This window comes from Benincasa hispida, chromosome 3 (genome assembly GCF_027475165.1).
Source record: "Benincasa hispida cultivar pf3 chromosome 3, pf3_genome.v1.1, whole genome shotgun sequence".
Classification (NCBI taxonomy): domain Eukaryota; kingdom Viridiplantae; phylum Streptophyta; class Magnoliopsida; order Cucurbitales; family Cucurbitaceae; genus Benincasa; species Benincasa hispida.
Window position 1 is genome coordinate 10,154,849 of NC_143480.1, and position 25,176 is coordinate 10,180,024.

General features: G+C 32.3%; 2 protein-coding genes across 2 annotated transcripts; one reads left to right on the forward strand and one right to left on the reverse strand.

Moving 5' to 3' along the window:
* Positions 1-5,532: 5,532 nt before the first annotated feature.
* Positions 5,533-6,764, forward strand: LOC120074216 (heat stress transcription factor A-5-like). The gene is made up of 2 exons (XM_039027270.2): positions 5,533-5,935; positions 6,216-6,764. The coding sequence occupies exons 1-2, from the start codon at positions 5,678-5,680 to the stop codon at positions 6,522-6,524; spliced, it is 567 nt and encodes a 188-aa protein (XP_038883198.1). The 5' UTR covers positions 5,533-5,677; the 3' UTR covers positions 6,525-6,764.
* Positions 6,765-7,961: 1,197 nt separating this feature from the next.
* Positions 7,962-10,952, reverse strand: GRXS17 (thioredoxin family protein). Its single transcript, XM_039027051.2, has 3 exons — positions 10,452-10,952; positions 10,271-10,345; positions 7,962-9,445 (listed from the first exon to the last, which is right to left on the reverse strand). Exons 1-3 carry the CDS (start codon positions 10,620-10,622, stop codon positions 8,219-8,221), a joined length of 1,473 nt encoding a protein of 490 aa, XP_038882979.2. The 5' UTR covers positions 10,623-10,952; the 3' UTR covers positions 7,962-8,218.
* Positions 10,953-25,176: the final 14,224 nt, after the last annotated feature.

Sequence of the window (25,176 nt, forward strand, 5' to 3'; positions counted from 1 at the left end):
TCCTTGGAAGAGGGAAAAGAGATGGAGAGGAGGAGAGGGAAGAGAAAAACTTTTCTTCTCTGTTAATTTTTCCTCGAAGAGAACACTTTTTCTCAGAGTGAATTAAGGAAGAAGATGATTAATTCATCTAACTTCTTAAATCCCACGCCAGTAACTTAAAGAATGGGAGGAGGGAGTTATAACTCCTTCCCTTTTAATTAATTTCAATTAAATTAATAGAATTATATATATATAATAACTACTTTATTACATATACATTATATGTTATATCAAATATAACATATAGCGTATAGTTTTATATTGCATCAAATACAACATAAACTACAGATTTTATTTTCTCTCAACCATACATGGTATTTAATATAAGTCACATTTATATTAAATCCACTTATATGAATCTCATCCATATAAATGATATTTGGATCATATCCAAATATTTAATCCCTCTCAATATAAATCATATTTATATTAAATTTAACTACATAAATCTCATTCATATAATTAGTATTTGAATCATATTCAAATTCCTCTCATATTTTAATGTATCAAATACATTATATTAATTGTATCACATATATAATTAATTTAATTAATTATATCATGTATAATTAATTCCCTCAATTAATTTGAACACTTCAAATTAATCCAAAATTAATTCTCAATTAAATCCCTGTTGAGCTACAGATGGGACCTTATGGACCTGTAGATTGAAGCTCCAACAGTACTCGGACAATTAATTAAACTCTTTAATTAAATTACCCAACATTCGTTAACTGCCAGTCACTCCACTAAAGACCAACAGCTGCACTCTTCCACTACAGATAAATTTCTGTGTTCATTGGCTGAGAAGACAACAAAGTCAAGTTTATATAAGTAAGAAGTAAACCTGTCGTACCATGCATGCGACACTTGTTTTAAACCATACAAGCTCTGTGAAGTAAACATACATGGTCTGGATATGATTTATCAATAAATCCAACTGGTTGAGACATATAGACAACCTCCTATAACTGACCATGGAAGCATTCTTTATATCTAGCTGATACAGAGGCCATTTGTATTGAGTAGCAAGAGATAAAATAATGCAAATGGTGGGTTTCTTAAAAACAGGTTAAAGGTTTCACCAAAGTCGAAGCCCTCAATTTGGTGATAACCTTTAGCAACTAAGCGGGCTTTGTACCGTGAGATGGTTCTGTCAGAGTTGTACATTGTGCGGTAGACCCACTTATACCAACGAAATTCATATCGGCAGATCGAGGTACCAAGGACCAAGTACCTTATTATTGTAAAGCCATGAATTCATTCGACATTGCAGAATGCCACTCAAGATATTTAAAAGCTTATGAGTAACTTGCTAGATCAGTGGGGACAGACACAATAGCATTAAAATTCAAAATTCGAGGTTTATCAATACCAGATTTAGACCTGGACATTGGCCAGATATCACTATTGGGATTAGTGTCCTATGGGTCATCTATTACATAACTACTCCTGTATGTAGATGACATTATTCTTACTGGAACTAACGTATCTTATATCGCTTCTCTCAAGATAATATTGGCTTCTGAGTTTCAGATTTCTGACTAAGTATTTCCTTTGCTTTAAAATACATTATCTTCCAAACGGTCTATTTATTAATCAAGTCAAATATCTCAAGGATTTGTTGAAGACCTCTGGCATGACTGGAGTCAAATCTTGTCTCACTCCCATGTCCATCATTGTAGATTTGCACACCACCGCCCCGTCATTTAATGGCATACTCTCTACAGATAGATTGTTGGCTCCCTACAATATCTCACTTTCACTCGCTCTGACATCACCGTTGTTATCAACAAAATAAGCCAATTTATGCAGAACCCCTCTGTTGTTCATTTCTCTGTTGTTAAATGGATCTTATATTACCTTACTTGAACTTCTGGTTTTGGCATACAGTTTCAATCTAGCTCCCTCAGGTGATGCCTCTGATTGTCATTCGACCATTGGGTTCATTTTTTTTCTTAGCTCCAATCCTATCTCGTGATCTGCCAACTAATTGTCTCTTGTTCCTCCACCGAAATTGAGTATCGTACTCTTGCCAACACCACCTCTAATGTCTATTGGCTTCGCCCGTTGTTATGCAATCTTCATGTTTTTCTCAAGCATCCTCTTGTTTTATAGTCAAACAATGTTTCATCCATTTCTCTTGCCAGCAATCTTGTCTTCCATGCCCAAACGAAGCACATCAAGATTGATTATCACTTTGTTCGTGAAAAGGATGTTCGCAAGCATATTGAGGTTTGTTTTTCTCCACTAAAAAATAAATGAGAGAAATTTGAAAATAAAAAATAAAGAAGATTTTGTCGCTGCCCAAGACGAACTGGGGACCTTAAGTGTGTAAGACTAACATGATAATTACTCCACGATAGAAATTTCATATTACAATGTGCTCTATGAAATACTTGTCAATACATTTAATGAATTGATTATTGCTTTTCTATTTTGACATATATGCACATGCCCATATAAATCCGTTGAGCATCAAAATTCAACCAATCTGTCAACAAAGTTATATATTGTGTCACACAAGAGAGTTGGAGGATATAATTAAGCTAGTTAAAATATTGATAACCTTTTTATAAATTAAAAGCTCACATTCTTTCTTTTACATCTATAATTATGTATTTAAAAAAGAAGTTAATTGAGAGAGAGTTCACAAATATATAAAATTTAGCTCATAAGAATGAAGCCCACCAAAAAATTAAACTGCAAACTTTTAATCTACATTAATATTTAGATGTAATAGTTTACACACTTTTTAGGGAACAATATATATATATATATATATACTCTTTCTATTCTAGTGATTTTAATTTAAATATTTTTATGTTTGGTTACATCTTTTTAAAAGTGAATTTTATGAGGACTCATATTTATTATTATATTGTTTTCCCAAAATGACTCTTGAACCGTCAAATTACTACACAGAAGAAGATGAAAAGCTTTAAATTTGAAAGGAACATTATAATTTTGTATCATTGGATTTTTATCACGTGGATTTTGATTGATTTTAGATTTAAATTTTATTTTGATCTCTGAATTTTGAAACTTGTTCTATTTTGATATCTAAACTTTTAAAAAGTGCTTACTTTGATTGTTGTTATTAAAATTCTGTTAACACTCTTAAATAACGTGATAAAATAACTTAAATTTTTAGATAACTAAGATATCAAATAAGTTAGTCACGCTAAAAAATCTAGGTTTCGATTTTGAATTAGATGGTAAAGCGAATTTTTATAGGAAAACTCAAAGTCATTTTGCATTTAAGATTTTGGTCTTCAACATTTTGGTGTGTTGGTTGCTGGAATTTCACTTCATATTCATTTTACTCGACACATGTAAAATGTAATTTCATCACAGAGTTAACAAAATTTAATAGTAGAAACCAAAATAAACACTTTTTAAAGATTCATAAACTGAAAACCGTCGTTTTTGAAAATTTAAGAACCAAAATAAAACAATATTCAAAGTTCAAAAATCATACTAAGATAAATCTTGTTTTTAATAGGAGAAGTTTTTTTTTTTTTTTTTTTTTGTTCTTTTTAAATAATTAGCTAAAGTAATCATTGAGAAAATGATCGATTTATCCGGTGTATGCTAAACTCTTTATACTCTTGTTTTAAAAAACGTCTTTTGGACCTTCAATTCTAATCATTAATCCAAAAACATTCTTAATACTCAAGAGAATATTATATACATTTGAAACATTATACACATTAGAAAATATATATATTTGAATATTATATGAATAGTGAAGAAACAGTATATACATTCGAAAAAAATATAAATATTGAATATTATATTATATTATATTATATATATTTGAATATTAGCTGGATAGACTATTTATATAAACATTATATACATTTGAAAAAATATATATCGAATATTATATGAATAAACAAAATTTCCGAGTTTATATAATTTTCATACCTTTTTAAAAATAAATCTTATTAGTATCGACATTTTAGTCTGTCCACAAATCTCGTGGTTCATCATCTCTGTAGCCATCATTATTGAACATTTTATTTTTTTTACTATATTATGCGTTATGCATCATCCTGACCCTTCCTTCGAATCTGATCAAGATGTCAAGGAGAACCATGGCCGTCCATTACATCCCTAAAATCTTCTTCCCTTTTTCCCACCATGAAGTGGGTAGTTGGTGTGATGAGTTTTTATAAAGGAAAAAAATCTTAGATGTTGGCTGCACCTATCTATTGTGCACCTCTGTTGTATCCAATAAAAAATTGACATGTGATAATTGATTTTTTTAAAAAAATTTATTAAAAATTATCTTTTTTTTCTTTTTATGAAAAAAAGCGTATAGATTTAGGTGTAGCCTAGGTTACAATGTCTTCACTCCATGTAACAAATCAAAATTAATTAAATTAATTTGTGTAACATTTCTATATCCTTTACTGTAATCTAGTGTTTGTATAACATTAGATAAAGATTCAAATTATCAAGCTAATTTAAATATAGTTCTAACCTTCTACTTTGAGAATAGAAGTTCGACTAATCACATGTGAGCATCAAAGCTAGTATTAGGTAAATTAACCTAATTTTTTAGGATTAATAAAAATATACATATAATTGTTTTTAAATTATGAATTACATAAGATTTATGAGTTAGTCAATGGCATGTTAAATCATTATTAATGAAATTACTCACATGGGATGCAGATTTATAGAGCAAAAGAGAAAAAGGAAAAAGGTGGGTCAGAGTTCGCGGCCCTTCTTTTGAAATTTTTGTGTCATTTTTCAACCTTGCATTATGGAAAATATCAAAATAATATCCCAAAACAACTAAATTGTCATTTCTTCTTTTTTTTTTTCATTTGATTTAATTATTTATACCAAAAACCATATCTTGATGTCATTTTCCTCTCTAAACATTGTAAAATTTTCTACCTTTCGTATAAAAATCTCATTGCACTTTATACACATACAATACACATCATCTAAAATAGAAAGAGAATTAAGAAAATTTTCTATACATAAAAAAAATGGTGGTGAATGAATCTAGCCGACCAGATTGAATTGGGTTGGTGTGATCCGTTCAGTAGATAATGATACCTTCAAAATAAGATAGTGCATCGATGTAGTACTATGTCCAACACACTGTAATACGAATATAGTAATGTAGGACTCTGTTATAGGTAGTTGCGTCGAGAAGATCTCCAACCTCGGCTCGGTAAGTACCGAGTCAGCGGATCTTGATTTGGGTTCCACACTTAGTAATATAATTGATCAATGTGAACGGTCCAGTGACCAGTATACATTTTGTAGTGTTCTCAACCCTATTGATTTATATTCTAGTCTAGATATATCATGTATTCTGATACATACTAGAAAGAAGCAAAAAGTTTTGATTATACAACAATTTAGTTAACATGTTTTTTTTTTTTCCAAATATTTACTTCGATGGGCCCAGCTTATATCGTCAAACAACCTTGAAGAAAAAGGTAAATTTGGAAAAAGGACAAAAGAGATAAAGACCAAAGGCAACAGCCACCCTTTACAGAACCTGGTAGCTTCCTAGCAAATGGGTACAGGTGGGGGGAGGGGTTATAAGTAGAGAAGCTGTTCAACTTTGAACAAATTTTGGGTCTGAAAATTGGGATTAAACTAATTAATTATGCAGTCTTCAAGAACCAGAAACCCTGCTCCTTTTCTATCAAAGACTTATGATCTGTTAGAAGAAGCTGGAAGCTTCCATTTCAAAGCAGCTGATCAAGAAGAAGAACAAAAGGATGTTGGCAATAGGATTGTGTCATGGAATGCAGAGGGAAGTGGGTTCATTGTTTGGTCTCCTGCTGATTTCTCTGAGCTTTTATTGCCAAAGTATTTCAAGCATAATAACTTCTCCAGCTTCATTCGCCAGCTTAATACTTATGTATGTGATTCTCTCTTTCTCTCTTTCTCGTTTTGGGAATTCCCCCACTATTTTCTATTCTCAAAATCATGTTGAATAAGAGGTTTTCATTGTAAAGTGAATCCAATTGACCATTTTCCTGATTTGGAATTCTTATTTTCTTATAGATTTGGGAAGGAGTATGAGACAGAATGATATAGCATATTATGACGGTTGAGTTGATAGGTTATGATATATTTGATCTTTCTAACGTCATTTTTTGGGTAGGGTTTTGATCTCATTCTTGATATTTTGGAGGCAGGGGTTCAAGAAAACGTCGTCGAAACGGTGGGAATTCAAGCATGAGAAGTTTCACAGAGGGAAAAGGCATATGCTGGTGGAGATTGTACGTAAGAAATGTGAGCCAAGTGTGTTTCCAGCCTTTCTAAGATCTTCGCATGAAGGAGCTGCAACAATGGCGGTTGATCAGGAGAATGGAGACCATCTGTTACTAATGGAAGAGAACAATAACTTAAGAAGACAGAAGCTGGAATTGCAGGCTCAAATAGCCAAATTCAAAGCACTACATATTAGATTGCTCGACTGTCTAGGTCAGTGCATTGAAAAATAGCCTATGGAGAATTTTGATTGTTAGAAAGATGGGTTGCTTGTGAAAGTTTCAGAAAGTAATGCTTTTGAGTTTTCCATTTGCTCCGTGTTGAGTTAGTGCTGTCCACAATTAGTTTTAAGGAAGTTACAACAATACTTTGGCTTTCCATCAAAGTTAGATACGAACAATTAAACAGATGTTTTATACTAGTTTAATATAGTCTAACTAAATATATAAATCAATACTACTTTGATTCTTGTATTTTAACTTTAATTCATCTTAATCAATATACTTCATAAAATTTTCATTTTTGTCTCTATATTTTCAACATTAATTCATTTTAATCTTTATACTTTCAAAATGTTCATTTTAGTCGATATTCTTTCAACTTAAATTCATTTTGATCCTTAAATTTTCAAAATGTAACACATCCATCTCTTATTTGTAGACGATTTGACCGATCTTGCTCCTGCCACCACATTTGCAACATTAGTTCATTTTGGTCCATATACTTCCAAAATATTCATTTTGGTCATTATACCTTCAACTTTGGTTCATTTTGATCATTATACTTTCAACTTTAGTTCGTTTTGGTCATTATACTTTCAACTTTGGTTCGTTTTGGTCATTATACTTTTAATTTTGGTTCATTCTGGTTCTTAAACTTTTAAAATGTGACCATTTCAACCCCATAAAAATGAAAATGAATGGATCAATGTAGTTACTTTTTGAAAATACAATGACCCAAATAAAGATTTTGAAAGTACATGAACCAAAATGAATCAAAGTAGTAAGTATAGAAGCTAAAATAAATAAAAATTAAAAATATAAAGATAAAAATGAACCAAAATAAAAAAATAAAAATAAAAAGTAGTATATAAACTAAGTCAATATAAACTTAACCAAATAACAAACAGAAAATTTGAAATACGCAAGTTCAAAAAATTAAAGTAAAGAAGAGGGTATGAATACAAATAGTTAGCCACGGCTTTGGTGAATGGATTATGGAAATCGGAACAGATCACACGTGATTAATTTTGAAGATGCCAGAAGCTGCCAGAGGATAGAATTTGGTTTGTATTGGCCTACTGATCTTAGAAATCCGAAAATCCAATACAAAATTATCGACCTTTTCTATAAAGTAAGAGATTTTGACTTTGAAAATGAAAAAGAGAACTGGCGAGCGCCATTTCTTTCTCCATAACACCTACCCCTTTGATTTTTCTTTGAGAGAGAGAGAGAGAGAGAGAGAATCATTGGCCAACCCTCTCACCTTCATTCTTTCGATCAGCTTCTCTTCTTCAAAAGGCCTAAAGTTTCAAACAAACCCTTTCCCCAAGCATAAGTTACAAATCTTAACCTGTCCTACAAATCCTATCAACGACACTCGCTTGGATACTATAAAGAGAAGTCAAATATGTTTCAGGCCAGGTACTCAAGCGGAAATATAACCACAACTTTTAGAATGAATGCAAGTTTTCTCGTCATTGAAAACCCAACTAAAGAAACTAGACAAAATGAACATAGTTGCCAGTAACGGGTAACAACACACACATATAACATAAACTCTTCAGTCACCAGGGTAAACCCTTGCTTTTACAGGCAGTAGAAAAGACCACATGTGGGTCAGAGATCAATAAGGAAAGTTTAGAAGATGTATAATATAAATAGATTGATGTATGTGAGACAGTTGAATGGGTGTGGACACACCGATACTACTCGGATAGAGTAGCCTTCAGTTCTCCATTGTTTTTTAGCTCCAGCACGATATCACAGCCTCCTATAAGCTCGCTCTTGTAATAAAGCTGGGGAAAGGTCGGCCAGTTGGAATAAACTTTTAATCCCTGCCTCACTTCATCGTCAGTTAAGATATCAAATGACCCAAAATCAACACCCTCTTCCTTGAGGGCATTAACAACTTTGGAACTGAACCCACATCTTGGAGCATCTGGTGTACCCTTCATAAAGAGCATAACTGGGGAAGAAGTGGTCAATTTTTTCAGACGATCTTCAATAGTGTCTTTCTTGATGATTCCTTTATTTTCTAAAACTTTCTTAAGTTCTCCACTTCTCTGCATCTTCAAAACAATATCTGATCCACCAATCAGTTCACCCTTTATATACAGTTGGGGGTAACTGGACCAGTTTGAATAATCTTTGAGCCCTTGACGGACTTCATCATCAGAAAGAATATCAAAACTCTCGAAGTTCACATTTTCTTCACGAAGGATTTCTACAACCTTGTGACTGAAACCGCATTTAGGTTCATCAGGTTTTCCTTTCATAAACAGCACAACAGGACTTGAATTAATTAGCATTTTAAGACGGGAGGCTAGAGCTTCACTCAATCCTGAGTTTTCTGAGATACCACCTTTCCTATCAGGCTTGGCAGTCTTTACCTCATCAGAAACTATGCTTTCAATGCCATGATCTCTGAAGACCTCCTTTAATTCACCACTCTCGTGCATTGCAATGGCTATGTCAGACCCACCTAGTAGCTCCCCTTTGCAATAGAGCTGTGGAAATGTTGGCCAGTTAGAGAACTTCTTCAATCCCTCACGAATCTCATCGTCTGATAAGATATCAAAACTTCCAAATTTCACATTTTCTTCCTTCAAAATGTCAACAACTTTTCTACTAAACCCACATCTTGGTTCTTCAGGGCTTCCTTTCATGAACAACATGATTGGATTAGAGTCAATAAGCTGCTGAATTTTCTTCTGCAAAGCACTACTCAGTTCAGGTTGCACCTTGCTTTCAGTAACAGAACCATTGTCCCTTGCCAACTCTCTCACTGTTTCAAGAATAGTGGCTCCTGCAGCCATCCCAAGGCTAGCTGGAGCTGCTGGTTCTCCAGCATTAATTGCACCAGAAGCTTTAGCAACTTTATTAGCCAAGCTAGATGGATCAGCCCCCTCTAAGGTATCAACAGTCTTGCCATCCTGAAATATGAAATTAACTATAATGCAATTAGCTTTGTTGTCCACAAAAGACATTAAGCCCACACATTCCAAGTATCTCTAACTTGCTTGGTGATTAAGATGGAAACATATGATAGTATCCTTATAACCTTCACTTACTTCAATGCACCCAAAGTTGCTGTAAAGAAAAGATGAGCATGGAAAAGGAAAAGTGAAAAGAAACGTTAAAAGAAATTTTGAAAAGCACAAAGATTCATCATGTAAGAATTACTGAATGAACTACTTGAAAGTCCACTACTTCCACATATCCTCAGTCCTCTCGTTCATATTCATTTCTAGTCAAACATGATGAATTAAATTCATTTTCAACTTCTCAAAAAAAGAGAGACAAAATTTCCAGTGAATTTAGAGTTAATGTATGTCTTGCTTTAAAAGGAATCAAAGAAGTAAGCCAGGATTTTACACATTTATATAAGATTTGTGAGCCAGGAAAGTTACAATGCCAAGTTCAACAACTACCACCCTTCAGTAAATACAATAGGACCGACTATAGGTTGGAAACCACTCATTTACAAGTCAACCATTTCATTATAATCGAAAGGAACCCGGAAAATTGCAATGTCAAGTTCAAAGATCAGCCAGCCAAAACGTCAAACCATTACCATCTCTCCGTTGGTTCGAATATTCGTTGGATACTATACTTGTCAAGTCAAAAATGTAATAGGATTCAATAATCTACCAAACCAACTTGGAAATTAGAAATAATTCAGGTGAACTCGGCACAACCTTCCCCAAATGAAGGTAAAAGAATTAGAAAGAAAACTGTAATAGAATACTTCAACCGACCTTGATGAAGACAAAGTAAGGCACGGCAGCAACCGAGTACGCCTCCGATATTTCGGGTTGCTCTTCAGCTTCAACCTATAATCTCCATGAACAACTAAGAAGATAAACAATCGAAGTAATAGAAGTTCACAGGCAGATAAAGATCACCGAAAATAACTAGTAAAAAGAGATAGAGACCCACCCTTAAGAAATGAGCGTGAGGAAAATCGGTAGCAAGATGTGAAAAGACCTGGTCCATGTGCTTGGAGGCTTCACACCATGAAGCCCAGAAATGGAGGATAACCAGAGCATCACTCCGGAGCAGTCCGCCAAGCTCCGCCTTGGATTGCACGTCCTTTACGGAACCACTCATTGTTCTTCCTGACCCGCAGCACACAGAGGAAGGATTGATCGAAACTACACTTTGAAATTCAATCGCCAAAAACCTAGAAGACGATTTTTAATTTTCTTTTTAATTAATTAATATTTTCTTGGAGACTGGAGAGGAATTTCTTAAATTAGGGCTCCAACCAAAATGGCATCGAAATTATTTGAAAAATATTAGGACTATTTTTCCAAAACTAGAAAGAAATTAGATGACGTCGGTGACACGTGTACTCTGGTGGAACGCGTGGCGGCTTAAAGCTGCCGATTGGAGGAGAAGAAGGAAAAGCTTTATGCGGCACTCCACGAGCCTTAATTTAGGTTTTGTTTCTTTTTTGCCAAATATATATACCAATATCTTCCCTTTTAAATTTCAAATATTCAAATATCTTCTTCATATCTTTTATAAAATAATTTTTGGCTATCAAAATTCAAAATTAAAAGAAAAACATTAAAATTTTAAAATTATGAACTCGAAAGTTACATTAAAAATATCTAATTCAAATATTTGAAAATTAAAGCTTTTTAATTTAATCTACTGTAAATCTAATTTATTAGATTTCAAACGTTCATGATACTTTCAATCTATATGATGTCCTCCCGTTCGAAAAGGCTTTGAGCCACTCTCAGATTAAAGGGATATTAAATATCCTCTTCTCCAAGAAAAGGGAGATGTTACTAAGTGGGCAAGTCCGTTTCTTTTAGTGAGAGTCCATTTTAAAGCTATCGAGATTTGATTTCATCCAACCCATATTTTATTCCTAAAATAAGTAATAAATATAAAATGAATAAGTTAAATCGCATAACTTCGTATTACTATTAGTAAAATATATATTAGTTAATTATCAGAAAATTGATATACAAAACTGAATTTGGTAACAAAAAGATAAATTTAGATAAAACAAAATTTGATAACAAAAAGTTAGATAAATAAAAAAAAATAGTTGTATAAATTTAAATTTGATAATGAAAGATAAATTTAAACTAATAATTGGGAGAGAAAAATCATAAAGAAAAAAATTATTTGTTTAAAAGAAAAGATCTTTTAGGAAATATATCATAAAGGGGTTTTGCTTATTGGGATTTTACTAAATCAATTTGGTTAAAATCTGATAATTGAAATCGTGAAGTTTCAACAATTACATATATGTATAATGTAACTAGGAATACGAAAAGGGCCCATCCATCACGTGATTTCCAACCAATTTGCTAAAATTCTTATTAATTTTTAATTTTGCCAAATATCCAAACAAAACTTTAAAGTTTGTTATATTCCCCCATAGCTCTTTAATTAAATAATATTGCTTGGAGAGGAAAATTTTAAATTAAGCTCCAAAATGGGGTAAAATTTGAGGAATATTGTAACTTTTAAAAATAATTAGTAAAATTTTGTAGTTCTGATAATAATTAGAGAAATATGGTAATTTTGGAGATTTGACTTTACGATTTTTTTTAATTGATGTACGTCGAGGGTTCAAATCTCGACCTTAGCTTTGTCAAGTATTCAAAAACTCGACCATATATTGGTTAAGTGCTGAACACTCGACCCTTTTTTCTTTTTTCTTTTTTTAATATTTTTCCTTTACCTTACCTAAAACAAGGTACTCTGTGTAAATTTATCGTTCTATTTCTTAATAAGAAGAAAAATTTACCCTTGTATTTCTTAATAATAAGTAAAATTTACATTATTAATTGTTAAGTCTAAGAGACATCATAGAAAAAACAAATTCTCAATCTTTTTTCTTCCATATTACAATTGTTATTCATAATTGGAAAATAATAAAATGTGAATTAAAATGTTCATATCAATATAAAAATTTAATATTTCTCATTCATTTAAAAATAATAAAAAAAAAAATCAATGTGTCCCACAAGGCGGACGTCGTCGATTTCGAGCTAGTTGTCGTCGTCGAATTTGAACTCTAGGTTGCTCCGATTCCTCTTGATGTTGCTCTGGTGGCTTTTTACCTTTGTAAGTGCTTCATATTATAAATATTTGTTATGCTATCCATTGTTGCGCCCATGTCCATGCATGTATGAAGACGATGGACTGGCCTCTGAATCATAATATCCTGAACCAAAAGGTGGTATCATCATTATTAAACTAACATAACCAGTCTATCCATGTGTCTGCGTTATAGAAGACAATTCTTCCACATTGTGGTCGACCTCATCGAACTCATCTTCTATTACTCGAGCATGTCCTCTATGCCTAAGAATTGGTGGAGGAGCAATTGGTATATCATACATACATTGTATCTCCTCCATATAACTTTCGTTATTACTACATATAATAAAGATCTAGTTTGAATCATTTGCAATATCACGAAGGAGATTGTTGTTCGATCTCTGTGAATTATAAAAAATTAGAAAATATTTAAAATAAATTTAAATTAAAAATAATTAGACAATATTTAATTATGTACCAGATGACCCACAGTTGCTCCTAGACGAGTAACATAGCACCTTGTAATAATATTGTACCAATTGATGTAATGTTGAGTTGCATCCCTATCAAATTTCCCAATTGGAACCCTCGTTGCAATAAACCTTGCACGATAGTGTCATCGCCCTATCAAATGTCAACTTTTTCAGATCAATCTCTCATTCTTTTTCGATGTCATGCAATAAAGGTTCAATATTACAATCTGATGGGACATTCTATTGGAGACAAAATTGTCTGATCACTCTATTAGAAAAATATCACTCACCAATATGAAAGCATATGAAAGGACTTATCGTCTGTCATATGTCTTAACCGTTTGTACAAAAATTGGGCAAAGTATTGATGACAGCTTTGTAAGGCTCCTAAATAATCTGAAACATGAAATATTATATTAAAAATATTAAAGACAAGTACATTAAAAGTATGTATAAAAATTCAATTGGGTTCAATATTCATGTATTTGATCAAGTTGAAGTCGATCAAACATGTATCTATACTAACTAACTACATATGTAGTTGACCTAGTTATACAAAATTTGTCTCTCCACCTATATTATTAAATTAATATTTTAGATTTTAAATTAAGTATACCAATCATATAAAAATATTTTTTAGATTAAATTAAATTAAATTTAAATAACATATCGAGAACCATATGTTCATCCAACTAATTGATCATCATTGACATATCGAAGTTGTGGATCCATTGTTGGAAATCGTTCCCGAGCTCATAATTGAAAAAGTATTAGAGGCCCAGCGATTTCATGAACATCAAGTTCTATTGCTTTACATAGCTGTCTATACAGCCATGTCAAACATGCTCCATCCCAAGAATACTGGCAAGAACATCAAGTGCACGAAGTAACTTCATTTTTCAGAAAACAGACTTCCACTCATTATCTGTAGTATGTATGCTCACGTATATCTCATGACAGCTTCCTCGTCTGCATCATCAGCAAGCTCACGAAATTGTTATTGGATTTTATGCCCTGAAACTCGTAGATAGTAAATGTTATTAATTGATCGTCATCAATAAAAAGTTATAAATGTTAATTCAATAAATGTTATTATATTATTTTCTATTTGTCTTAATAACCCTAAATCCAATAAACTAACATCCAAGACTGCCTTATGAGTCTTGAATTATATGCGAAGATATACAGGAATCAATGTTCAAGATACAACCTAAAGGATCTATAGTATAGGGATAAGGTTGGGTACCTTATCCTAGTAACACTATGAATATGGCCCACTTTGTATTTGATAAAATGCAATGATCCAATGTGTTCGTGTAGGTGACACACGAGTGGGGGTATCCTATGCAATGAGTTTGCATAAGACCGGACCATGAAATAGTAACTACTAGATGTAATAACATTAACTAGATAGGTTTCTATTTCAATAAGATGACCTAGGCAACTTAATCTTAATTATGAGTATATTATGAACTATTCACGAGAAATTATCCTTTGATTTGTATGAGTGAGGATGACCAGTTCGCTGACTCAATATGCCTACCATTTTGGGGATAAGATTGAGTGGGGAGCTGGGAACATAATAATACAAGATGGAGTTCACCCATTCCCACCTTCAGGGTAATTATATGATTGTTCCCTTAAAGGTGTCTTCGGGACTTGAACAAAGGGTCCTATCCTCTCATTGGCTCAAGAGGGGTTTCTATTTATTGGTTGGACCATAAACAAGTTGTTCATTAGAGGAGCACTGGTACTTAAAGAATCAGAGGTAACCCAAGGGTAAAATGATAATTTGACTCAGTTGGAGTTTCGAACACTTATGAATAACTAACTTGCTGTTATTGATCTATATCCATAGACATAGACATATATCTGTAGTGAGAAGAGTGCAGTTGTGGGTCTTTAGTAGAGTGTACCCACAATTAATGGATATTGATTAACTTGGTTAATGAGTTTAGCCAATTAATCTCATATCGTTGGAGCTTCTAATCTACAAGTCTACTACGTCCCCTTATTAGCTCACTAAAGGATAGTAAAGAGGATGATTTGAATTATTCAAATCAATTTGAGGAAATTGTATATTAATATGATTAATATGTAATTGATTGTGGATGTGATCTATAATTCAAATTAAGTTAGAAAGAAACATTTGAATGAGATTCAAATAATTAATTCAAGTGAATTAAATTCACAAAGAATTAATTAATTAATAGAGAGGTGTTACACACATACATATGATATTTATGATAATTATTTATATATGTGTGTGTGTGTGTGTTAAATTGGATTTAATGTATAAATAGTTATTTAATCAATGTGCTAATTAATTAAATAAGTGTTATTTAATTAATTGTGCACAAGGGAAAACTAGAAAAAGACTATGAGAATGAGTTGATCTTTCTCTATAAAGTCTTCCTTATGACCCTTTTGGGGATACAAACAAAACACAATAGAATTGCAAACATTCATTGTACAATTTTCTAAACCACAAAAGAAATCCTCTCTACTCTCCCAAAAAGTTATCCTCCTCACTCTCTTCCAATAGTTGGATATCACCTATCCTTCTATTGGAATCTTTAAAAATAACAAGGTTATACGTGATCGTATTTAAGATTGTTCTAGGAAACGTTCGTGTTCAACATCGTTGAAGGAGTCGTTCATTAGAAAATTCAAAGGATCTAGGAGCTTGGAAATCTACAAAGGTAAGAATGTTCTATCCTTTTCCTACAACATGTTATTTCCATGTTTGTTCTACGTATATTCTATTTTAGTTTACTATTTTTGTTTATATAAAAATCGATTTGCGGGATGCAAGGCATTCACAACGCTTCCACTGCAGGATCCAATCACTTTCAATTGGTATCAGAACCAATATTTTGTATCTTCATTCTTTGTATTTTTTTAAACAAAAATCAGTTTAGAGATGGGTTATTAAATCGACATTTTGAATAAAGGTTTGCAAGAGTGGATGTTTTCTGTTTTGACACCTAGATTACTTTTAATATGATTAAAATGTAAGGGCCCGTTGTATTTTTTTGGGCAATTTAATTCTTGCTTCGAGTCGGTAAGTTCGTGTAGATAAAAAAAGCAATGGTTGCTGAAGAGATAGGAAGAAACGGGGGTGTTTGGGGGAAGTTCGGAGACGAAAACAAGCAGAACATAAGCATTCTGCTATTCAGTGTCGTGGCGCTGTGAATGCTAAAAGGCGAGGCGCAACGCATCAGATTCAGCATTGCAACACTTTGAAGTTTGACAGAGTCCTGGCAGCGTGCGCACGAGAAAAGGCAGCGGCCAAAGTCCTCTTTTAACCTAGTTTTTTTTTTTGTATTTATTAATTAATTAAATTGATATGATAGTTATATTAATTTAATTAATTAATTTTTCATAATGGTATCAAAATTGGTCCAATTTTTTTCTATTTAAATTAATTTATTTATGCATTGGATATATGTTTAGATTAATATTTAAATTCATATTACATATTGTATATCATATAGATTAAAAAACCCACCTTAGAATAAACATGTACATGCATCATAATTAAATATAAGGGTTATATTTTATAGATGTATGATTAAATTAGCATGCTCATGCATCATGATATAAGTGTTATGTTATAATGATGTATGATCATACTAAGCATGTATGCATCATACTATCTATTAAAATTGTTATAATAAATAGTGGAATGATGTATGTGAATGATTGTTTTTCATGTATGAATTATATAAATGTTATATTTATTGAATGAAAATGGAATTTACATTGAGCATGACATTACTTATATAAATATAATTGTTGTATTTAATCGATGTCACTAGATGAAAATTTTATAGGTTTTAATAAAGTATTAAAATATAAGTGTTATAGTTTTAATGAGATAGATTAAAATCTATAATAAAGATTTGCATGCAAACATAGGTCCAAATTAATTTTAAATAGTTTAAAATTGATCAACCTAGAATGTTATTTCTAATGGGATTAAAATTGAACCATTCAGATCCGGCACGAGCTCTTAAATACATTTACAACGTGCGCATGACGGAAAGTAGATCAGTGAGAGAACATGTTCTCGACTTGATGGTCCAGTTCAATGTCCCCAAAATGAACGGTGTGATCATCGACGAGCAGAGTCAGATGTCCTTTATTTTAGAATCTCTTCCGAAGAGTTTTCTTCAATTTCATAGCAATGCTGTTATGAACAAAATACAGTACACTCTGGCTACTCTTCTTAATGAGTTACAAACTTTTCAACCTCTTATGAAAGGTAAGAGACTAGTAGAATGAGAGGCAAATATTGCCCATTCCAAAAAGTTCCATAAGGGTTCATTCTCAAGGAGTAAGTCTGTTCATTCATCCTCTAGTTACAAGAAAATTCATAAAAAGAAAGGAGGAAAGGGAAAGGCTCCCGCTACTGAGAAGTGTTGGGAATGTCCTAAAACTCGCAGTTTGTAAACATTAAACATTTTCTATTCACAATAAAGGTATGATTGAGACTTCTTTTAATAAAAGTGTTATTGAATTGCATTCATTCATAAATCCAATAAACTAACTCATGGCTAAAATATGAATACTTAAACTTTATGTAAAGACATAAATGAAGGATCAAGTTTTAGTATATAGTTGAAAAGGTCTATAAGTATATGGATAAGGTCGAGTACCTTATCTTGGGGACACTATGGATGCAGCCCACTTTGTATATTGATACAAACGATGTGATCACAAAATCGTTCATGTGGAGATATGTGAATGAGGGCATCCTATGCAAAAGATGTTTGCATAAGACTAGACCATGAAATAGTCACTTTCTTTTATAACAACCATTTACTGTTAAAACTGATTATTTCAATTCGATAACCTAAGGTAACTCGATCTTAATCCTGAGCTAACTATGAACTCCTATTTATTCGAGATTATCCTTTAATATGCATAGGTGAGAGTGATTCAACATCACCACTCAATAAGCCTCCCATTTTACGGATAAGACCAAATAGATAGTTGGAGACATAGGCCTGCAAGACGAAATTCACTCCTACCCGTCTTAGAGTCAGCACATAGGTTGTTCCCTTAAATACTGACTCGTGATCTTGAACAAAAAGGTTCGACCCTCTCGTGGTTAAAAGGGATCTGATTTATTGGATGGACCATAAACCAATTATTCAATAGAGGATCAATGGAGACTTAGGAGCAAGATGTATTACAGAGGTAAAACGATAATTTTGACCTAGCTATAAATACGAACAACCAGTGAAGGATCGACTTATTGATTATGATTAAATCAAGTGGACAGAAATATATCTACAGTGAGGAGAATGCAACTAATGAGCTATAGTGGTGCATCTCAATAGTTAACGAATAGTGATTAATTCTGTTTAAAGAGTTTAGCCAATTAATCTCGAATCTTAGAGTTCATGATCTGTAGATCCATCAGGTCCCTTTACTAGCTCATAAAAAAATTAAACCTTAGAATAGCGTGTTGAGAGAATTTGGAATATTCAAACTCGGTTTAGGGTTTTGATTATTATATTTGATATAATTGATATTTAATTAATGAAGTAAATATTATGGTTTTGGAGAATTGATAATATATAAACATGATTTAAATATTTGATGAAGTGTAATGTTAATTTAATATTTGATATTAGATATAATTAAATTAGTTTAATTAATTTTCCATTAGAATAATTAAAATTTTGAATTTATGAAATTCAAAGTTAAGAAATTAGTTAATTAAATTTTGAAATTGTGAAATTCAAAATTATAAAATTTATTTAAAATTTAAATTGATTTAAATTTCAGTTTTACATATATTTTTATATGCTAATTAAATTTAGAAATCAAATGGATAGTGAGAAAATTTCACAAAATCCATTTGATTACCACCTCATGCCACTCAATCCTTAATGGAAGGTTGAGTGGTTGATCTTCCTTCTTTCCCATCTGTATAATAATTCACTATATATTGAGATTTATCTTCAATTAAGAATTCATGCAACTAAAATTCTAAAGGAAAAAATTCTCTGATATTTTTTTTTTATATCCAACTCCTAAAACCACACCAAATTCATCTCAATTTGAGTTTCACAACTCAAACTAAGGCCTGAAGATAGCAGAGAAGACTTTGGTGATAGTCTACTGTAAAGATAGAAGAAGATTTACGTGGAAATTTCAAGCAATTCGGTGGTTTCATCAATGGTATGATTCTGAAACCCTGATAGTTAGAAAACTATGAACATGCATGTTAATTATCTAAAATTGGTGTAGTTAGAGTGCTTAGATCCTTAATTGTTTCCGTATGTTGAATGTCAACTCCATCAATTGGTATTAGAGTTGTCTAAACACTCAATTTACGTTAATTTTAGCATGGTGGATGTTTTTCATGAGTTGCATGAAATGGTTACTGAAATGGATATATTATGGTTTTGGCATCATAATTTCTATTCAATTTGCAAATAATTGTTGTACTTTTCTCTTTTTTTATGGGCTTTAATGTGTGATTAAGAGTCTGTAAATTTATTACAGTCAATAGTATTATAAATAGGTTGTAATTAAAAGAAATTTGGAGTAGGCTCGGCAGCAAAAGTTCAAAATTGAAGCTTATATGAGACAGCGTTGCAATGCTACCCTCATAGCATTTCAACTTTAGCCAGCCCAAAAATAAAGAACAAAATCAGTGGCATTGCAACGTTAGAATTAAGTATTGCGACGTTGTTCGTCCCAGCCCAGTCCGTGCATGCTGTTTGTCACAATCACACTTTCCGAAGCTTCACTAAGCGATTGTGCGGCACTTGTTCCCGCTCATGAACAAGTCAGCCAATTCGAATACATAGTTGATAGCATATCGGGTGCCTCTCGTAACCTCCACCCCCGTTTTAGAGAAAACGATTTTAGAAAACGGGTCTGGAGAAAAGGTTTTCGCAAACAATTTGATTGTAAGAATAGAGAAGAGAAAGATTGTAGTAGGCTAGAAAGCAATAAGCAATAACAACAGCTTTATAACATACTATTTCGAGTATGGGGAAGTGATGGTTAGTCTTATCCTCATACAGTGTATTCTAAACAAAAACACATCCGCTATCCTTGTATATGGAAATGGGTGAGCGGTCATTCACTAAGAAAAGTACATATAAACCTAACTACCTAGTAAAAGAAAATACATAGGATGTAAGCATAGCAAAAAGAGGTGGAGACGGTCATACGGCCATGGACAACACGCCCTGGACAAACATGACCGTGACACTATTCATCCAACGGTTCGACTGAACCAGTTTGACCGGTTCAGGCCTTGGTGGTCCAATTCAGCTTGATTTTGATTGGTTCAGCCCTTTTTGAAGCCATGAAAGTTTGGTTCAGGCCGTTCAGTTCCGGTTCAGTTCGATTCAAGCGGTCCAGAGGTTTTGGGAAGTTGGTTTTTAAATTATTAATGTAATAATTAGTTTTTTTGCTTGTATAGGATGCCAAAACCAGTCCATTTCAATATGTGTTTAATTATTTATGCATTATGAATATATGTTTAATTAAATTAAATATTGTATGTGCATAAAGTATGCCATGTAGATTTAAAATTCTACCATAGGAAGCATGTATAATGCATTGAAAGTATGTTATAATATGTTATAATATATAATATGCATGTTTTTAATATAATTGTTATATTAAAAATGTAGAATGCTTGATGTATGTCATAGCATGTCTATAGTTTTATAAAGTGTTATAAAATAAGTTAGACATTTAAAATCTATAACAAAGATAAGCAGCATGTTCACTTAGGTGTTATAAAATAAGTTACACATTTAAAATCTATAACAAAGATAAGCAGCATGTTCACTTAGGGTTAACATATAACATCTTGTTTTAATAGTTAAAATAGGTCATTATTTTGTAAAACTTTGGTTACAAACTCAATTGGTCTATAGTCCTGTCTAAGGCTAGAGGTATTTAAGTTGATGGTTTATGAAACACCTGCTACCTAAGAATTATAGTCGAATTATTGAGTGTTGATAATTCAAATTTATGAGCATGTGTGAGCGGTGTGAGATAATAAAAATGGTTTTATCACTTAGACATCATAGGTTAAAATCCAAATATAAATGTTATACTTGGATAAACCACATAGACTTAGGATGTTTTTAGCTAAAATATACCTAAGTAAAAGAATATACCTAAACAATCAAAACACTTCAGTGGGAGATTAACAATATATATGATATATTATTTTTAGCTCTTACGTCTCTAAGAGTTCACACCGTGAGATCCATGCTCGGCTTCATATCACTTTTACTGCGACTACTCCATCCGGAATGTGTTTGCATGGGTTAATAACAAGGTGAATAGAGGAAGTCGTTCATAGTAAGTGGGTGAAGAAAATATGTTAGCATATCTTACGGTCTCTTTCATTAGTTTGAACCGTGAGATTCTTATGTTACGTCTACTGTCGCTTCTAAATGGCATTAGCTAGTCGTTTTCTGTGAAGATCCCCTCGGATGGTTATAACATAAAATTCGGAACAACTCAAACTTCAGAAATGAATAGGGTTTCTTAGTTTCGTCTACAACATTATCTTCCAATTTGGGGGCTTGTTGATACCGTTCTATGAAATCTGAAAATAGAATGTCACACTTACAAGAGTTACTAAGTGTTAGTAAGTTTTTGACCGAAAATGGTGACTAAATAACTAATAGAATAAAGAGTTATTTTGGAATTAGTGTTTAGTCAAGAATGACTTACTTCAGTGAAGGAGTATTTGATTGCTCCTCGGTAGCATTTATTCTGACACACTAAAGTATTGTTGCAAATAAATAAAGAAATTTGGGACTTTATTATTTTTGCTAAAAAATGGATTTACATGAAAATTTCTAATATAATTTGTTTATGTTTCAACAAGTCAAACTCGATAATTCAACTCTTAGCTTCCAATAAATTCAATGGCGAGAGATAATCAAACTAGAAATCAAACATTAATACAATAGTAGTTGTTCATGACCTAAGGTTCATTTTAACGAAGGAATGTCATCCTCTTCCCAGTTCAAATGCAAACCGAAATGTTCGGGATACCTATGACAGGTGAACCATAGCTAATGAAAAGGCCAGAGCCTACATTTTAACGTCATATCTAATGTGCTTACTAAAAATCATGAAACCATGGTTACCGCTAGGGAAATCATGGAGTCATTACAAGCGATGTTTGGACAGTTGTCCTTATCAGTACGACGCGATGCTATTAAATACATTTATAATTCCCACATGAAGAAAGGGACCTCTGTTAGAGAACACGTACTGGATATGATGGTTCACTTTAACATAGTAGAGGTAAACGGTACTTTCATAAAAGAAAAGAGTCAAGTCAATATGATCTTAGAATCTTACCGAAGATTTTCCTGACCTTTTGCACAAATGTTTTGATGAATAAGATAGAATACAATTTGAAAACTCTTTTAAATGAACTCCAAACTTACCAATCATTGATGAAAAATAAAAATCAAGAAGGGGAAGCAAATGTTGTTACCCAAAAGAAGTTTCAAAAGGGATCGACATCTGGTACAAAACCTTCTGAAAAGAAGTCTGGTCCTTCAAAGGATAAGAGTATCCAAATGAAGAAAAAGGAAAAAAGAAAGAAGAATGTTCTTGCTAAAAAGAGCAAAACAAAGGTTGCAAAAGAAAAATGTTTGCACTGCAATGTAGATGGCCATTGGAAATAGTATTGCCCTAAATATCTTGCTAAAGATAAGGCTAAAATGACAAACCAAGGTAAATATGATTTACTTTTAATTGAAACATGCTTAGTGGAAAGTTCTCATTTAACTTGAATATTGGATTCAGGTGCCGCTAATCATATTTGCACTTTTATTCAGGAAACTAGTTCCTGGAGGCATCTGACGGAAAACGTGATGACTTTTAAGGTGGGAACAGGTTAAGTCATTTCGGGTGAAGCAGTGGGAGATCTTAAGTTATTTTCTGGAGAAGCTTACATTTTGCTAGAAAATGTATACTATGTACTTAATATGAAAATGAATTTAATCTCTATCTCTTGTTTATTAGAACATATGTACAAAGTTACTTTTGATATAAATGAAGTGTTCATTATACAAGAGGTGTTCAAATATGATTTGCTAAACTTGAAAATAATTTGTATGTACTAAAAACAACTGGGGAAAAAGCTACTTTAAATATAGAGATGTTTGAAACAGTTAAAACTCAAAATAAGAAACTCAAAATAAATCTCAACAAGATTGAGAGATTAGTAAAGAATGGACTACTAAATTAAGAAGAAAATTCTTTACCTCCATGTGAGTCATATCTTGAAGGAAAAATTATCAAAAGATCTATTTCAGAAAAAGGTTTTAGAGCCAAAGAAACTTTGCAACTTGTGCATTCGGATCTTTGTGGTCTGATGAATGTTAGAGCTCGAGGAGGATCTAAATATTTCATTAGTTTTATTGATGAATATTCAAGATACGACTATGTTTACCTAATCCATCATAAGTCTGAAACTCTAGAAAAGTTCAAAGAGTATAAGACAGAGGTTGAAAATTTATTAGGTAAAAAGATTAAAAGCTTTTATCAGATCGAGGTGGTGAGTATATGGATTTACAGTTCTAGAACTATCTAGTAGAACATGGAATTCAACCTCAACTTACTGCACTTTGTACACCAAAATGGTGTAGCAGAAAGGAGAAATGGAACCTTGTTAGACATGATTCGTTCAATGATGAGCTATGCCCAATTACCTCAGTCTTTTTGGAAGTATGCAATGCAAACTACAATATATATTTTGAACATGGTTGCCTAAAAAAGTGTTTCAGAAACACCATACGAGCTGTGGAGAGGATGTAAAGCTAGTTTATGTCACTTCAAAATATGAGGATGCCTAACATATATGTTGGTTAAAATCCTAAGAAATTGGAACGACGTTCAAAAGTATGTCTATTTGTAGGATACCCCAAAGAAAAAAATGTGGTCTATTTTATGATCCTCAAGATGAAAAAGTACTTGTATCGACAAATGCTACATTCTTAGAGGAAGACCACATAAGAAATCATCAACCTCGCCGTAAACTGATATTAAATGAAATGTCAAGAGAATCTACAGATAAATCAACAAAAGTTGTTGATCAAACTGTCCTTCAATAAAAGTTGTTGACAAAATTGGCCCATCACATCCATCTCATGAATTGAGAATCCCTTGACGTAATGGAAGGGTTGTTCAACAGCCTAACCGATATATGGGATTAACAAAAACTCAAGTCATCATATCTGATGATGGCTTAGAGGATCCATTGACCTTTAAACATACACTGGAAGATGTAGATAGAGTCCATTGGATAAAAGCATGGACTTTGAAATGGAGTCAATGTACTTCAATTCTGTCTGGGAACTTGTAGATCAACCAGATGGGGTAAAAACCTATTGGTTGTAAGTGGATCTACATGAGAAAACAAAACCAAGCTGATAAGGTGCAAACCTACAAAGCCAGACTCGTAGCAAAAGGTTTTACCCAAAGATAGAGGGTAGATTATGAAGAAACTTTCTCTTCTATTGCCATGATTAAATCTATTAGAATACTTTTATCCATTGCTGCCTTTTACGATTATGAAATATGGCAAATGGATGTCAAGATAGCCTTTATTAAATGGTCATCTTAAACAAAGTATTTATATGTCTCAACCAGAAGTGTTCATTAAAGAGGGTCAAGAGCAAAAAGTTTGCAAGCTTAAAAGATCCATTTATGGATTAAAACAAACATATCAGTCCTAGAATATAAGATTTGACACTGTGATCAAATCTTACGGCTTTGAACAAAATGTTGAAGAACCTTGTGTTTACAAGAAAATAGTTAACAAATCTGTAGCTTTTCTGGTACTTTATGTTGATGATATCTTGCTCATTAGGAATGAGATAAGATTCCTTGTTGATGTAAAAAGATGGCTAGCATCGCAATTTCAAATGAAAGATTTAGAAGATGCTCAGTATGTTCTTAGAATCCAAATAGTTCAGAATCACAAGAATAGAACGCTAGCATTATCTCAAGCATCTTATATTGACAAAATATTGTCAAGATATAATATGCAAGATTCTAAAGAGGCTTATTATCTTCTAGACATGGAATTCATTTATCTAAGGAAC